Raw genomic sequence first — 17,262 nt, 5'->3', positions numbered from 1 at the left:
ACAAACATTTGTCTGTAAAAAACGAAAAGCCGGGTCCTCATCCCATCCATCTGCTGTGAAATCCACCTGGAAATAACCCCACCTGGATTAGTTTCCTGTGGCTGCTATAACAAACTACCATACATTTGGTGGCTTCAAACAGCAAAATTCTATTCTTTCACAGTTCTGGAGGATGGAAGTCCACCATCAGTGTCATTGGGCAAAAATGAAGGTGTCGGCAAGGCCATGCTCCCTCTGGAGGTTCCAAGGATGAATCCGTTCCCTGCCTCTTCCAGCTGCTGGTGGCCGCTGCCTTCCTTGGCCTGTGGCCACCCCTCCAATCTCTGCCTCTGGTCACATTGACTTTTCCTCCTTTCTCCAAGTCAAGTTGTTGTCCTTTCAATCTTAGTTGTGGAGGGTGCCATTCAGCTTCAAGTTGTTCTCCTTTCAGTCTTAGTTGCAGGGGGCACAGCAACTAAGGGGGGTTGAACTGGCAACCTTGTGGTTGAGAGCCCACTGGCCCATGGGGGAATCGAACCGGCAGCCTCGGAGTTAGGAGCATGGAGCTCTAACCACCTGAGTGACTGGGCCGGCCCCCTCCTCCTTTCTCAAATCTTCCTCTGGACACTTGTGATTGTATTTAGGGCCCACTGGATAATCTAGGATAATTTCTCCATCTCAAGATCCTTAACATGATCACATTTGCAAAGTTTCTGCCATGTAAGGTAACATTCATAGCCTCTGCGGATTAGGACATAGACACATCTTTGGGGGCCATCACTTAGGCCACCACACCACCCACATACAGAAAGTTTTTAATCAGCCTTTTAGTTTCTCACATTTAAGTGTTAGTCACATCAAAACTTTTTCACCTTCATTGGCTATCTGAATTTCTTGTTTTATGAATTTTCCATTCGTAGCCTTTATCTGTTTTACTTTCTATTGAGGTTTTTTCTATAGATTAAGAGAATTTTAGACAAGGCCATTGACCCTTAATCTGCCGTGTAAGCTGCAAATACTCTAATTTGTAGTTGCCCATTAACTTGCTTACAGTTTGTTTTCTAATATATACAAAAATATTTTAATGTAATCAAATCTAATACTTCCATTCTTTTGCAATTGCTATTGCTATTATCTCAGAAAATTGCTATTATCTCAGAAAATCTGCCTTATCCTAGATATCCTATTAAATATGTGCTAATATATTTTCTCCTAGTTTTATACTTGTTAAAAGTATTTAATTCTTTATATGGAATTTATTTTAATATGTGGTATGAGGAATCCAACTTAATTTTTCCAAGTCATTTAAAAATTGTCTAGCACAAAATACCTCTTGCTTTCCCTACTGATTTATCATACCATCTTTATCAAATATTTAAATCTTATATATTCTAAGGTCTGTTTCTGAGCTCAGTTCATTATCTTAATTCCTCTTTCAGATGTCACTGGATGTCTTTTACCCCTCTGAGTTTCTAGTTACAAATAAATAACTATAGTTCATCAAACCAACCCAATATAATTTCGTATTTCCTCATTCTTTCTAAATGTTTATATAATTATTTTTTTGGCATCCTATTGGTCACTTACCTAAAATAGTTCATTTTTATCATAACACATGTACATGTATTTGGAAAGTTTTAGAAACAGGAAATCATTTTCACATTTCTGTGAAAGATCCTAGAGCCACTTTTCATTTTTGTTGTTAATATAATGATCTATTTAATATCTCTGATGATTTTACTCATTAGTTAACAAATACTAAGTGCCAGCCATGTTTCTAGGTGCTAGGTATACATGACAAAAACACACAAAATCCCTACATTCATGAAGCTTATATTCTAATAGGGGAGACAGATTAAAAACAGGATAGGTGAAAATTTAAATGTAGTGACTGTATTAGATAGTGATGAGTGCTATGGAGAAAAATCAAGGAAGTGGGGGACAGGAAATTCTGAACAGGTGACTAGGGATGACCTCATTGAAAGGGTGGCATGAGTCAAGACCTAAAGGAACCTTTACTTTTCGTGTATACACAAATGGGTAACTTACATTGAAATCCCTAGCATAACTTCAGAAATACTTTAAGTGTATTTTAAGTCAATTACATAGTCATTCATTGCTTATCTACTACAATGAGAAAAATGTTAATCCCAATATATCAATACAAATCATTGCATATTTTAAACATCAAATTCATTATGAGTTAATTGTCTTACACTTACAGGAGTGAAGTAGCCAGTTGGAAATCTTTGTACTGTTGAACGAAATACAGAGTTCCTATATTTAAAAAAAAAAGACATAATTTTCTAAATTTTTTTTTTATGGGAGGATTTTTGTTAATTTAGTCCCTATCTCTCATTAAACATTTTTAAATGTGATGGGCATTAATGAGGTTTAAAAGCAATTGGTATAGGTTGTTAAGTATGTAAATAGAAAGACACGGGTGAAATTATTAAAAGCAACTTAATAAGTATGTAAGTATATAATTACCTGGACGCGTACTTGGGAACTGGTACAGGGAGTAGATCATATTGCCCAGGTGTAAGCTTAACTGACTATACATAATGGACAAGGACACAAATAATAAATTAATACAGGTCTTAAATTCATTTCACTTTATTATGTCATTCACAATCCTTTATTTTATGATCATACATTATATAATCTATTCTCTATTTTAATAGTGGAAAAGGTACACTTTCAAAGTGGAGCTTCAAAACATGCCATGGATATTCACTTTTCATGGTGAATTTTATGACCGGATGCCTGAGATGATGTGTTGAAAAATGCTGTACAATTCATCGAATTTTAAATGTTCTAGATTCAACAAATCAATTCAACCATCATTTAGTGAGCCAGCTCTGTGCATAAGGAAACAATGATAGACGTGGTGGGGAATACAATGGTAAGAGAGATATGGTCCCTGACCAGCAGGAGTAAGAAGGCAAATACATAAACAATTCTAATATAAAACAATATAATCAATGCTAAAAGACAGGTTGGAGATTAGAGAGGTAGAGAGAGATTAAATGGGTGGCCCACAGCTAACATCCCATAATCAATAGTGACAAGCTGAAAGCTTTTCCTCTAAGATTAGGAGGAGGACAAATGTGCCCACTCTCTCCATTCCTATTCAGCATAGTACTGGAAGTCAGAGCCAGAGTAATTAGGCAAGAAAAAGAAAGGCATGCAAATTGGAAAAGAAGTAAAATTATCCCTGTTTGCAGATAACATGATATTATATATAAAACTCCCTAAAGAGTTCACAAAAAAACTATTAGAACTAATCAATAAATCAGCAAAGTTGCATAATACAAAAACAACATACAAAAATCAGTTAAGTTTCTATACATTAACAATGAACTACCTGAACAAGAAATTAAGAAAACAATCTCATTTACAATAATATCAAAAACAATAAAATACTTAGGAATAAATTTAACTAAGAAGGTGAAAGAGCTGTACACTGAAAACTATAAGAAAGAAATTGAAGAGAACACACATAAATGGAAAGATATTCCATGTTCATGGATTGGAAGAATTAATATTTTAAAAATATCTACACTACCCAAAACAATCTACAGATTCAATGAAATCCCTATCAAATTTCCAATAGCACTTTTCCGATACAGACAAAACAACCTTAAAATTGATATGGAACCACAAAAGATCCTAAAGTCAGAGCAATCTTGAGAAAGAAGAACAAAACTGGAGGCATCACACTTCCAGATTTCAAACTATATTACAAAGCTATACTAATCAAAGCAGTATGGTACTAGCATAAAAACAGACACATAGACCAACGGAACAGAATAGAGAGCCCAGAAATAAACCCACGCATATATGGTCAACTAATCTTTGACAAGGACAATAAGAATACACAATGGGGAAAGGACAGTCTCTTCAATAAATGGTATTGGGGAAAGTGGATAACCATATGCAAACAAATGAAACTAGACCCATATCTTGCAGCATTCACAAAAATTAACTCAAAATGGACTGAATACTTAAATGTTAAGATTTGAAATGATGAAAGTCCTAGAAGAAAACATAGGGAGGAAAAACTCCTTGACATTGGTCTTAGCAATCATTTTTTGGATATGACACCAAAAGCACAGGCAACAAAAACAAAAATAACCATGTGGGACAACATTAAACTGAAATGCTTCTGCATAGCTAAGGAAACAATCAACAAAATGAAAACGCAACCTAAGGAATGGGAGAAAATATTTGCAAACCATGTATCTGATAACGTGTTAAGATGTTACTATCCAAAACACAGAGGAACTCAATAGCAAAAAGAAACCAAATAATCCAATTAAACTGGGCAAAAGACCTAAATAGAAAATAACATTTTTTCCAAAGAAGACATACAAATGGCCAACAGGTACATGAAAAAGTGCTCAACATCACTGGTTATCGAGGAAATGCAAATCAAAACCACAATGCGATATCACCTCACACCTGTCAGAATGGCTATTGTAAAAAATGCAAGGGATTACAAGTGTTGGTGAGGATGTGGAGAAAAGGGAACCCTGTGCACTGTTGGTGGGAATATAAAATGGTATGGCCATTATGGAAAACAGTATGGAGGTTCCTCAAAATATTAAAAATAGAACTACCGTATGATCTAGCAATTCCACTTCTGGGTATGTATCTGATGGAAACAAAATCAGTATCCGGAAGAGATACCTGCACTCCCATGTTCATTGCAGCACTATTCACAATAGCCAAGACATGGAAACAACCTAAGTGTCCCGTGATGGATGAATGGATAAAGAAAATGTGACATATATCTCTGAATAAAAATATAAGTATATATTATTAATCAGCCATAAAAATGAAGGAAACCCTGCCATTTGCAACAACATGGATGAACCTGAAGGGCATTATGTTAAGTGACATAAGCCAGACAGACAAAGACAGATACTGTTTTGTATCACTAATACGTGGAATCTAAAAAGCTTGTACTCCTGAAATAGTAGAACGGGTTGCAAGGGACTGGGGTGGGGGTTGGGGGTTGGAAATGGGTAGCTGTTGGTCAAAGGGTATAAAATTTCAGTTATAAGTTGAATAAGTTCTGGGGATGCAATGTACAGCATGGTGACAATAGTTAATAATACTGTATTGTATAGTTGAAATTTGCTAAAAGCCTAGATCTTATGTGTTCAAATGATAACTATATGAAGTGATGCATACGTTTATTAATGTGATTGTGATAATCAATTCACAATGTATACATATATCAAATCATCACATTGTATACCTTAAATACATAGTTTTGTCAATTATATCGCCATAACGCTGAGGGAAAATTATTAAATAAATCCAACGGGGTGATCTAAAGATGGTACAGACAATGAGATTTGAGTGGGGTTTTAAGGAAGGCAGGAATTCCTTGAGGAGAGAAAGGGAAGGTATTCCAAGGAGAAACATTGCAGAAGAGCCTGTCTCTTTGCCCATTGTTGAACTTGTTGCAAATTACGTGGGTGGCTCCATTGTCCTTGGGTCTATGGATATTAGTCCAGAGGTACATGAAGTAAAGGAGTGTCAGAAACTGGTAAGCACAGGAAGTGGGATATTTAAAGGAAGGAGGAAGAGAAGGAAGCAGAATGAGAAGCCAGAAAAGGCGGACCAGACCTCCAGAACTTCCTATATTGAAGGACCTAGCAGGAAGGAGTTATATTACAAAATCCTCGGAAGAATCCTTCCCAAAGTGAACAATCACTCTCCACCCCCCATTATTTTAAAATCAGATTTAAAAATATAATACTGCCTTTGTTGAAAATGAGGCATCCATATATCCATGTGGCATTTTCTGCCACATGGAAGTTCAGCTATTATATTTCACCCTGCAGCTATCTTTCACATGTTGATATGCAGTTTTGATTGCAGAGGCAGATTTTTATGGATACAGCGATAATAACAGTAAATATAAATTATACACATATATATATTTAATCCTATTGTGGAAGCAGGGGCCTTTCTTGGGGGCCACAACATTCTGTTTCTTGATTTTGATGATGGTTACATAGGTATTTCCTTTCTACTTACATTAATCTGTGCATATATGCTTTATGCTCCTCTCTCTCTCTCTCCCTCACTCCCTCACTCAGGTACATGGAAAGGTGCTCAACATCACTGGTTATCAAGGAAATAGAAGGGGGGAAAAGAAGAAAAAGAACTGAAAAGTGAAGAAGAAGACAAAACGCCCTTAAAGCAATTGTTTATTCATCTGTACTCAGCAACCACATAACATTCTTGTAACAAAGTACTCATGGAAAAACTCTTACGACAGCATTAGGAATACTGGTTTCCTGTAGCTTCTGTATTTGTCCTACTTTACTTGGCATTGGCCATTGTTTGCTATTTAATATAACTGAGAGATGGCTGACTTTTTCCCATAAAGTCATGAATAGTCAGCTGCCTTATGTAAGAGAGTGTTTCTCTGCACATTGCTGAACTTACATACATTTACCTAATTCCTACATACACATCTTAATTCTTCATTTGTAATGTAAGGCTCAGAGAATCTAGGTAGTGCGCCCACAAAAATACCTGATTCCAGTTCATTAATGTTTCAGTCTGTGTTGATTAGGCACTCAGTAATCCTGCAATAGTTTGGAGTCAGACAATATGGCAGGATGACATTAGTGTGGATACTTAATTCAATTGTATTGTACCAACATCATCATTATCAGAAAACAGGAATAAGTGAAAAAATCCAACCCTACTTATTAGGCTCTTGGTATGACAACATTTTGAAAACTAAGATTGATAAATAGGCAAGACTGAAGGAAATGGATTTTTCACTGCCTTAGAAGCCCTATCAGAATAATCATAAGGTGGGTGGTAGATGAGGGTAAGGGGGATCAAATATATGGTGATGGAAGGAGAACTTACTCTGGGTGGTGAACACACAATGGGATTTATAGATGATGTAATACAGAATTGTACACCTGAAATCTATGTAATTTTACTAACAATTGTCACCCCAATAAATTTAAAAAAAAATTTTTTTTTTTTAAAAAAAGAAGAATCATAAGGTGAATGTAGCCAAAGAGCTGGCGGGTGCAATATGTTTAGGTACTACGTATTGGTAGAAATTTCAAGTATTAACTTCTCTCTGAGAAGTAACGTCTGTTGTGTCAGATGAAAGTCTCACTGCTCAGACTTCTTTATGGTCTGAGAAATAGACAACATAGGACTTTGTAAGCAAGAAGCCTGCCTAGCGATACTGATCATACTGTTCTTAATTTCAGCAGTACCTTGTAACTTTCATCAGCTCCGAATGAACTAAGAACTACAAGTGGATCCCAGTCCCTGAGATAAGTTCTCTGGGTCCATCTTTCAAAAGGCCATTTTCATTTGCCACTCCCTGGATATATTTGCATGTGACAATTACTGCTTTGCCTCGTATTTGCTCTTTGAGAATTCTGCCTCGAGAATATCTGCTAAATGAGCCAACTTGGAGGGCCACTTTTTCTCATTTAAATGCACAGTGAATTGCCCCATCTTGTCTATGTTTTGTTCTTCATTATCCCAACATTTAAGTCTTGAGTTCCCTACAGTATTTCTTGCCAGCCCCTTCTGGGACCCAAGGCTTCTCTCTATTAGATAACCTTCTTGCTCAATGTAAAACCATCTTGTTGAAAACCCCTTCAGTTGTTATTTTGCACTTTGCAAATTAACATGTCTTCTGAGATATCATCACAGGTATAAACATAGCTAATAAAGATCAATGAACTGGCAAAATCCTGTGCAAATACCCTAGGTGGGAATGGGAGTGGCAAATCCATGCAGCACCCAGGAGGCCAGTGGGACAGGAAGAGAGAGTGGGAGGGAGTAATGAGAGATGAGGTCTGGAATGAAGCCAGTTCACAATAAAACTGCTCACCTGAAAACAATCACGCAAGAGACCACATATCCTGCCGCAAAGCTTTAAACCCAGTGATTCTCAGTGGAGGGTGGGGGTGGGGGTTGCCCCCCAGGGGACATTTGGTAGTGTCTGGAGACAGTTTGGGTTCTTACAACTGAGAGGGGGGCTTGATAATGGTATATCTAATTAGCTAATAGCATCTAATTATCCAGGAATGTTGCTAAACATCCTACAAAGCACAGAACAGACCCCCACAACAAAGAATTATCCTGTCCAAAGGGTCAGTAGTGCCAAGATTGAGAAACCCGGAATGAGACATCCACGTGGAAAAGTCAAAAAGGCAGTTGGATATACGAGTCTGGAGTTCAAGGCAGAAGTCTGGGCAGGAGACACACATTTGTAAATTACAAACAAATATGTGGTGTTCAAAGACTTCAGACTGAATGAGATCACCAGGGGAGCAAGCGTAGATGAGGAAGAGGTCTGAGGGCTGGGGCTCTCCAACAGGAGGTCAGGGAAAAAGGCTAAAAAAGCAAGAATGAGGACTGAGGAAGAGGTGTCAGGGGTTTGGGAAAAGGGGTGATGTGAGATACAGCCACTCAGGAGAGTGGGAGCGTAAACAGACCAGGGAAGTCCATTCAGTGCGCAAGGGAGGTGAGGAATGTAAAATGAGAGCCATCATTCAGCTACATGGATGCAGGTATGAGGTTCCCAGAGCGTAGTTGTGGCTGTCAAACAAGTAAGATGTGCCATCAGGGGCAAGAGCATTGAGGGCATACGAAGGGAGTAACTCAGATGATTAACTATGCAATTTACACTTTGCAAGGAAGAAAAACATCACAAAGTTGAAAGGCAGTGAAAAGGTAGTAGGATCAATGGATTATAGATTGGGGGGGACCAGAAAAATTGTTGGAGCTGGGATGCTAGAGTGAGGCAGAAGATGAGAGGTAATCCGAGTGGGGTGCATGCAGTTGAGATCATGGAGGGCTGAAATAATTGGTCTTGAAAAAATCTGAGGAGAGACTGACACAGAGGAGAGTTCAAGAAGCTGAGAAGCAAGATTGTTGGAAGATCATCGACATCTGTACTGAAATTATGGCAGGAATCGTGGGAAGAGTGACAGGGTGCAAAGGGAGCTAAAATCACCCAGAAATAAAGGGAATAACCCCAGGGTTAGTGGATGACTGCAACACTGGGGGGAAAGCAGGTCACAAAACTATACAGAGGGTACCAAAAAAATGTATACACATTTTAAGAAAGGAAAAAACTGTATTCAAATTGTTAATACTCAATATATACCGATAACGAAAGATGAATACAAGTCTTGTGTATACATTTTTTTGGCAGCCCCGGTATATACCAAGAGATATGGTCCCACTTTTGTACATACATTCTACAGTAAAAACATTATTTCTCTGATAAGAAGTTGTCGTAAAAATTGGAAGGTTAATATGTGATGAAAGGAGAACTGACTCTAGCTGGTGAACACAATGAAATATATATAAATATTTTATAAATAAATAGATAAAAATTGTAGGACCATCTCAAACACTCTGTAAAGAGCTCGATATAGATGAACATACACACACAAATACATACACATACACACACATCTCATAAGATTCTTTGATACAAATTCTCCAGTAGAGTTACATGCTTTAGAATAATGACATTAAAAATAGTAAAATCTTTCTTACAAATAATAAGCAGCCCTAATGAGGTATAAAGTGAATATTCTATTAAAGATTATGAAGCTTGAGAATGTTGTTCTATCTTAATAAATAGCAATAATGTATACTATATCTAACTTGAATTCAAATTATTTTACTGAGTTCTGCTTTTAGAAAACTACAATTATGAATTTTATTGGTGAGTAAACAATGTTTTATCTGAAGAGCTCCCCTCTTAGGGACATATTGTGATACACCTTGCAAACAGAAAATTAGGAAAACATTTAATTCTTCCAGTTTCTGGAGCTCAATTTTTTACGGAAGGTGGGGAGAGAGGGGAAAGAGAAAAGAAACAGGAAAGTATGTGTTCAGAAGGTTTTATCCATCTCTCTGGTAAGCCAAATTCTTTCGGTCTTTTAAAGCTTTAAATGTTGCCTAATACCAACCTTCTATGTTTTCTCCTTTCAACAGTGGGCCTTGGCCTACCCCCCAGAAACCCCTACAAGCTGGAAGAGATAAAGCAGAAGGGAAGTAAATGGCGGTAGAGATCGAGGGAGAATGATTTTGCACTGGAAGGGGCCAGAACAATTTCTCGTGGGGCATGGTGACCGGATACCAAGCCATAAAATTCTTAGTGTTTGTATTCATCCACTGGAGCTAACAGGACAAGATTCACCCAATGAACTTTTATCATTCTGCCCTTACGAAGCTATAATTTGCGAAGCAGGTGGAAGGGTCTACATGTTGGATACAACATACTCGTCCTAAGGAAAAATTTCTTGTCCCTCCTAATAACCACAATCACTTGTATTTAATTCAGCTTCCAGGTGCAATGCATTTCTTCTCCAGTTATCACAACGGTATTCTGATAAGGTTGTGAAAATGGATACTATTCCTAGCTTCTTTAAAAATGGGAGATAATAAGACCCAAAGTCCCAAGTTACAAAGTCCAAGTCACAGCTCTGTCCCTTGAACAGGCCTGTGACCGTGCTACACTCACCCCTCCCTTGAGACACAGCTCTTAGGTTCCAGCCATCCAAACCCTACTCCTCATCCTTGGCCAGGCGTACAGGGTAGACTGGTAAGAACCTCGAGTTTGAGCTCAGAAGCCCTCAGTTAAAAGTACTACCTCCCCTACTTATTAGCTATGCACCGCCGGACAAGTTACTTAGTCTCTATACACCTCAGTTTCCTGGCATGTAAAATGGGGTAACATCGGTTCTGCCTAATTCAGAACACTTGGGAAGAACTACTAAGAGAACATACGTGGAAGCTCACAGTAAACTATTAAGAGCCTCATAAATGCCACGTGTTTTTCAAGGTCCAGCTTGAGTCCCACTTCATCCAGGGAACCCTCCAGCCTTTCAATCCGGCTTACAATGAACTCTACCCTGGCATTTCCTGCTACACGATTTATCTCAGCATTTGATACATTTGCTCTTGTATTGTTACTTAAATATTTCCGAATCAGGAATGCCTCCCCTCCCCTGCACCTAGCACAGGGCTGTGAGTAGAGCATGTTGTATATAGTATCACTATAGTAAGTGAACTGCTGGAGCTGAGAGTAGACTCTTCCCTTCCCGGTACCACAGTGCTCATGTCTATAAGAAATTAGCTTCCCCGTGGTACATCATTATATTCATGCTCTATCTAATAAAGGTACTACTCAGCAAAAAGCAGAGTTTTCTCTTTAAAAGAGAGTACGCCGTATAAACTGCTTAAAGAGACCAGAAACATGGCCCAATCACAGGTAAGATCCCAGGGGCTCCCTCAGTCAGGGGAATCCTGTGTAAAGTACCCCCCACCCCAGAGGGGACACTTTTCCCGTCCTCTCAGTAGGGTAGGGAGGCCTCACAGGGAAAAATCCTGCTGGACATATTTGCAAATTAGGCAGCCCTTGTTTGATTTCCGTAGAAAATAAGGCATCTGAAAGGGTTTTAATTTCTCCTGTGGGAGGAAACACTCTAAGTACTCCAGGTATATAGAATATTTTCCTCAGGGTTCTTGGTAGCTTTCCCACAAAAAAACCGAGCTGCTAGTAGAGCTTTACCTGATCTTTGTAAACCAGTGTGCTGGGGCCTGGCCGTGGTTTGTCTTTAAATGAGTAAGTGGCCACTTGCTTCTTCAGCAAGTCCAACAACTCAGGAGGCGTATACTGTGGGAGGTCATTTGGAACTGGATTGTTTCGCAGCACGAGAGGTAGTTTTCTCCTTCCTTCGTTTTTAAAACCGTAGGTTGCTCTCACTGGATTTAATCGAGATTCTTCAAGAAAAGTTTTCAAGTGGTAAGTGCCAGGGATAGGGGTACTCTGTAGAAAATTGACATCATTTTTCAGATCAGTGTGTAAACCCCGGCACGTCTTCTAAAGCAGCATTCTTGGAAGGGTCACTCCGAAGGAGCATTTCTCTTTGTTTTAAAAAGTTTCATAAAATTCTATCAAATACAGTAAACACTCCGGACAGAGCAATATTTCAAGGGCATCATGATTATGTCCTTTCTGAAACAACTGCTGAATTACAGCAAATGGGGGTATGGCCCTCGTTGAAGTTTTAACTTCTTAGAAAGCAGCTTCCGAGAAACTTAAACTTGAGATTCAATTTGACTATAAATCTCAAACTTCTACTGAGACCACTCAGGATGCTTCTTGACTAAACAAACGTTATCCTACATCTTTTTAGTAGCTACGGGATAATAACATGAAACTGAGGATGAACTGGCAGAGCATACGAGTATGATCTAGTTAGTCCAGTAGGAGGTTGGTACTTTCAAGTCCTAACCACAATGTGGCTGAATTGCCAGACTAGTTAAGTTTAGTCACTGCTGCTTTTGTGGCCATCTTTTCACTGAGCACTCAACCCAGTTCCACCTTAAAATGAGTTCAATTCCAAGAAGGCTTTGGCCCCTGGGGTCCTTCTCTTGTGGAAAGGTGTGGATAGGAAATACTTCTGCAGCATAGAAATGATGTCTCTTGAGAGGAGGAGTCGCCTGGTCATTTTACTTTCATATATTACCATCTTGAATTCATATGCTGACCATGTTAATTAACAAAAGCTATCACGGGCTCTAGGCCAGGGGTGTCCAAACTGCAGCCCGCGGGCCAGCTGCTGCCCGCAATCCATTTTTTATTGGCCCGCAGCAAATTCCAAAAATACATTTAGTTTACTTAAATAAACCAGGTGAGGCAATACGTACTTCACCTCCAGTGAGTGGCCCGGCTGTTTTGTGTATTTTACCGCATATGGCCCTTGGTGAAAAACGTTGAAAAAAGTTTGGACACCCCTGCATCTAGGCCACCTAAGTAAGATAAAAACTGAAACCCAGAAACCTCGACAGAATACATGCTTTTTCCTCTGTTTATTAATCTCACCGAGATCGTAAACTAGGCTGACCTTATCTAGGGACTCTGCAAAGCAACTAGATTCCTAGAGTTGTTTTACTTTTCCAGGCTTTTGCTTTTAAATTCAATTATTTAGTTTCTCATTCACATGCTAATACTAAAATTGTAAGTATGAAATATGGCCCACTGTTTTCTTACAATTAAATGTTAGTGACTTAGAAAGTAAGATTGATTAAAATATTAACAGGAATAAGAATAATTTGAATAGAAAAGAATGAAAATGTACATACTGTTAATGCTATTCTCCACCATCCTCCTCTTTCAAAAGATGATGTCTTCCGGATTGGTTTCTATTAACAAACATAAAATGTGCTTATTCATTTGAGACATGATCCCGGAAAGTTTATTTATAAAATATTTACTTGAAGAAATTAATACTTGCACCACACTGCTCAGCCTGAAATAAAAGCTACATAATGATAAATTTTGCCTGTAAAATTTCTTTAAACTGCCATTTTATTTCTAAAAATATCTAAATTCCCTATGGGGCAATAAATAGCGGTGACGAAATTTGGTGTTCTTGGGAAGAAGAGTTGTGTAAATCCAAAGTTGTATTATCATGATTGTTATTAAGGTTTATGGCTCAGTCCTTCTGTCCACTTCAGAGGGTGAAGAGCTCATCTTCAGCTGAAGACGAACCAGGAGAGATGGCAGATGTTAGTGCTATGGGCTGTGTAGACATCATGCTTTTATTTTATTTTATTTTTAGGTATTATGCTTTTAGATGTTGCTTTAGAAAACCTAAATTTAAAATAGTAGTAAAGGAAATGAGCCTCCACCTCCTCCTTCGATGACAACCCAATTCGCAGACAATGTCCTCTGTGCTGTATATGCCAATGAAAGTGGACAACTGTCTTGGGCTTGTTTGATGATTGTAATTTAAGGTTTGTCACTCTTGTTACATTGTGTACATTCAAGAAAGAAAGAAGAGAGAAAATGGACATGATAACCACTTCACTTAACTAATTTTTACTTCTGGCAGGTAAATGTTGGTAGCAGTGCAGGGGTGATCTCAGCTACCTGTACCTTGACGTGCAAAAGTCTCTCCTAATACTCCACATTCAAACTGGAGAGGAAAATTGGAATCTCTAATGAAGCTGCTGTGTCTATTTATGAATATTAATGAATAAAAATTGCTTGGATGGTTTACCCTGAAAAGAAAGATTTATGACTCAGGTGATTGGGCTGGGAGCTCAAGGTTAAAGTGTGTAGTCATCAGATTAATGATATATTGGGATACAAATTCCTGGCAATGTGGCAAATGTTGACAACTGTCGTTTCCTAGATTTATATACACTATCAAATATGTATCATATAAATATGATACAGCCAGTTCTCTCAGCTTGTCCAACTAGCTGTGACACTGAAGAGTCAGAATGATAGAGGAACCAGACAGACTTGAGCTTGAATTCCAGTTTTTCCACTTATAACCTAAGAGCACTAGGCAAATTACAGCCGTTTGAGCCTCAGCTTCCTTTTAGGATTATAAAAATACGGGCATACCAGGGTCGGCATGAGAATAAGGCCTTGTACAAACACTTGCATCCACAACCAGTGCTCAGTAATAAACGGTAACTTTTATTTTATATCTCATCTGCCAGGTTAAGAAGCAGATTATTTTGGTATTCTTCAGTTTCCAAGGACACTCCTGTCTTCCATAATAAGTACTCTATACCCATCTATTATTATTCCGTATTTGTTTCAGCCTCACTGTCAAAAGAAGTTCTCCAGTTTTTCCCTTTTGTGCTATTCCCACTAGGTAAAAATGATTAAAACACTGACTTCTACTTTCATTTGTAATGCTTTTGTTATTAGTTATGAAATATGGGTTATTTCAAGCAACAGTGGCATTAAAAACAATAAACAATCGAATCAGTGAAACTGATATAATTCATTGTTCCTCTCTAGCAACTTATATCTACTTATGAGTACCCCTGGTAGCTTGCTATGAAATATGTGCATTTCTCTAAAAAACGTTGTTTCATACACACTAAGTCTGAATTTCTTCCTGTACATTCCCTTTATTAGAATTATATTGAATGTTCTCTGTTGCACATTTATAGTCACAGAAATCTAACTTTATCATGCAGGTAAGGACAAGTCTCCCACCTCTACTTGGGTAAATGAGGTGGGAAGGAGTAGGTAGATGTAAACATACATCTAAAGGAAGGTAAATTAGCAGAGACTGCTTTGTTTTGCCTAACGCAGGTGATCTAAACTCCACCCATCTACCACTCAAATTCACTTCCGGGGTGAATCACTTTAGGAAAGAGAGGCTACACATCCCTACCCAAATTTAAAAACTAAACAAAGATAGTTTAACATATTTTATAAATACTAAACTAGGAGGCGGGCAAAAACGTGTCCGATCGAGTACAGAAGGAAAAACCCATACTCTGGACAGATGGGGGAAAAGAAAATGACAGAAATCTAATTACCCTATTAAAGCAGTTGTCCCGCGCAATCAGGTAAGGAAAAAACTACAGAAAACAAAGGGTGAATGGGAAGGATAAGGGAGTAACAGCAAGGAAAGAGGGAATAAAACGAAGTGGGGCACAAATAACGATCAAAATTAAGCACTACCGCTGGTGAGGACCGGGACAGAAAGGTAGGAAGAGAGAACGGGAGGGGCGCCAGGACCGGGGATTAGAGGTGGAATTTTTGGCGGAGGAGCCGGGCAACCGGAAGGGTAGTTGGAGGACCGGTAGTTTGGGGACTTCAGGGGAGGGCAGCGGTACCAGAGGCTGTGACCACCGACCCGCCACGGCCCACGTCTTCCCTTACTGTGGTGGCGGCGGCGACTGCCGGCTCCTCCATTGCGGCCACCGCGCTCCCTAGGCCGATGTGGCGTTCGGTTGCCAGGTGGTGTCCTAGGCCCGCTGGCTCCTGAGTGCGTTCGGGGGACCTGCCAAGTGTGTGTCTCCAATGGTGGGGGAAGGGAGGCGGGCACACACTTTGAAGCCTCGCGCATAGTCTCGCGCAGAGAAAATCGTTCAGATGGTCACACACACGTATGGGCTCACTAGAAAGCCCCCAGGAATCTGCGCCAAGGGAGGTTTTTAAAGGCAGTTTGCAAGGGCTTGAGTGTACTATAATCTCCATCACCCCTTTCCTTCAATCACCCTCAATTCCCCAGGAAGAGGGATAAGTGTGTTTGGTAGGCATACTTAGCTTCAAGGCAAAAATCAGCTTTAGCACCCACTTTCTAAGACTGTTTCTGAACTCCTCCAATTAGAAATTCTTTAGGTGTCACACTTCTCTTGCCTGACTGGAAAAGTGGAGTGAGCACTAGAACCATGGGCTTCACTGTGAAACCAGACCACCCTTTCCTGTGTATAGGAGGTCTGATAATTTCCTTCGCGAACTCATCCTGGAAAAAGTGCTCCATACCTCATTGCTGAATATCACTACGGTCACCTTTGAAGTACTCCCCTTGGGAAGCTATGCACCGATGCCAGCACCTTGTCCACCCTTCAAAGCAATTTTGTAACCTTTTCTAGAACAGTCATCAGAGCTGTCATCGTATTACCTGATGTCCTGAATGTTGTCAACATGTCTTCCTTTCACTAGTTCCTTTATCTTCGGGTAAAGAAAGAAGTCACTGGGGGCCAGATCAGGTAGTAGGGAGGGTTTTCCAATACAGTTATTTGTTTACTGGCTAAAAACTCCCTCACAAACAGTGCGGTGTGAGCTGGTGCATTGTCGTGATGCAAGAGCCATGAACTGTTGGCGAAAAGTTCAGGTTGTCTTTTTCACGCAGCCTTTTCAGCACTTCCAAATAGTAAACTTGATGAACTGTTTGTCCAGTGGGTACAAATTCATAATGAATAATCCCTCTGATATCAAAAAAGGGTAGCAACATCATTGTAACAAATTCATGAACTTAATTGTCCAACCTCGTATAGATTTTCACTTTCAACCTCTCAACCTATAAAACATTCTCATCTTTAAAAACCCTCCTCTCAACCTTAATACCATTTTATAGAGTACCTGCTGTGTCCCAGATATTTCACACACACTAACTTAATCCTCACAACCCTGTGAAGTAGCTATTAATCCCATTTTATGAAGAAAGAAGCTCCCTTGGACAGTTGTCAGCATCACACAGCACTGAGAGCCAAATTCAGGTCTGACTCCAACACCTGTGTTCCAAACCATGAAGTTTCTGCTCCCTTTCACCAACTCTCAAGAGTAATATGGACTAAATTCTTTCCTGACCTCCCATACTTTCCTAAAACCATCTTAATCTGACATGTGCACATACCTTTCCATTAAAATTGTACTTACTAAACTGGCTAGTGATCCAAGTGCCAAACCCAAAGGGGATTTTTCAGCAC

At 39.1% G+C, this 17,262-nt stretch overlaps 1 protein-coding gene across 1 annotated transcript in view; it reads right to left on the bottom strand.

Annotated features, from left to right (window-relative positions):
* Positions 1-17,012, bottom strand: part of STPG4 (sperm-tail PG-rich repeat containing 4) — a 41,701-nt gene extending 24,689 nt beyond the window's left edge. The window contains 5 exon segments of the mRNA XM_019748599.3: positions 2,202-2,256; positions 2,470-2,534; positions 11,579-11,836; positions 13,156-13,215; positions 15,710-17,012. Of these exon segments, the coding sequence (XP_019604158.3) occupies positions 2,202-2,256; positions 2,470-2,534; positions 11,579-11,836; positions 13,156-13,215; positions 15,710-16,027 (756 nt within the window). The 5' untranslated portion in view covers positions 16,028-17,012.
* Positions 17,013-17,262: the final 250 nt, after the last annotated feature.

The sequence above is a fragment of the Rhinolophus sinicus genome, chromosome 2 (genome assembly GCF_057876585.1).
Source record: "Rhinolophus sinicus isolate RSI-liver-muscle chromosome 2, RSI-T2T, whole genome shotgun sequence".
NCBI lineage: Eukaryota > Metazoa > Chordata > Mammalia > Chiroptera > Rhinolophidae > Rhinolophus > Rhinolophus sinicus.
Note: the sequence above shows the minus strand (reverse complement) of the source record. Positions and strands in the feature narration are given on the sequence as shown.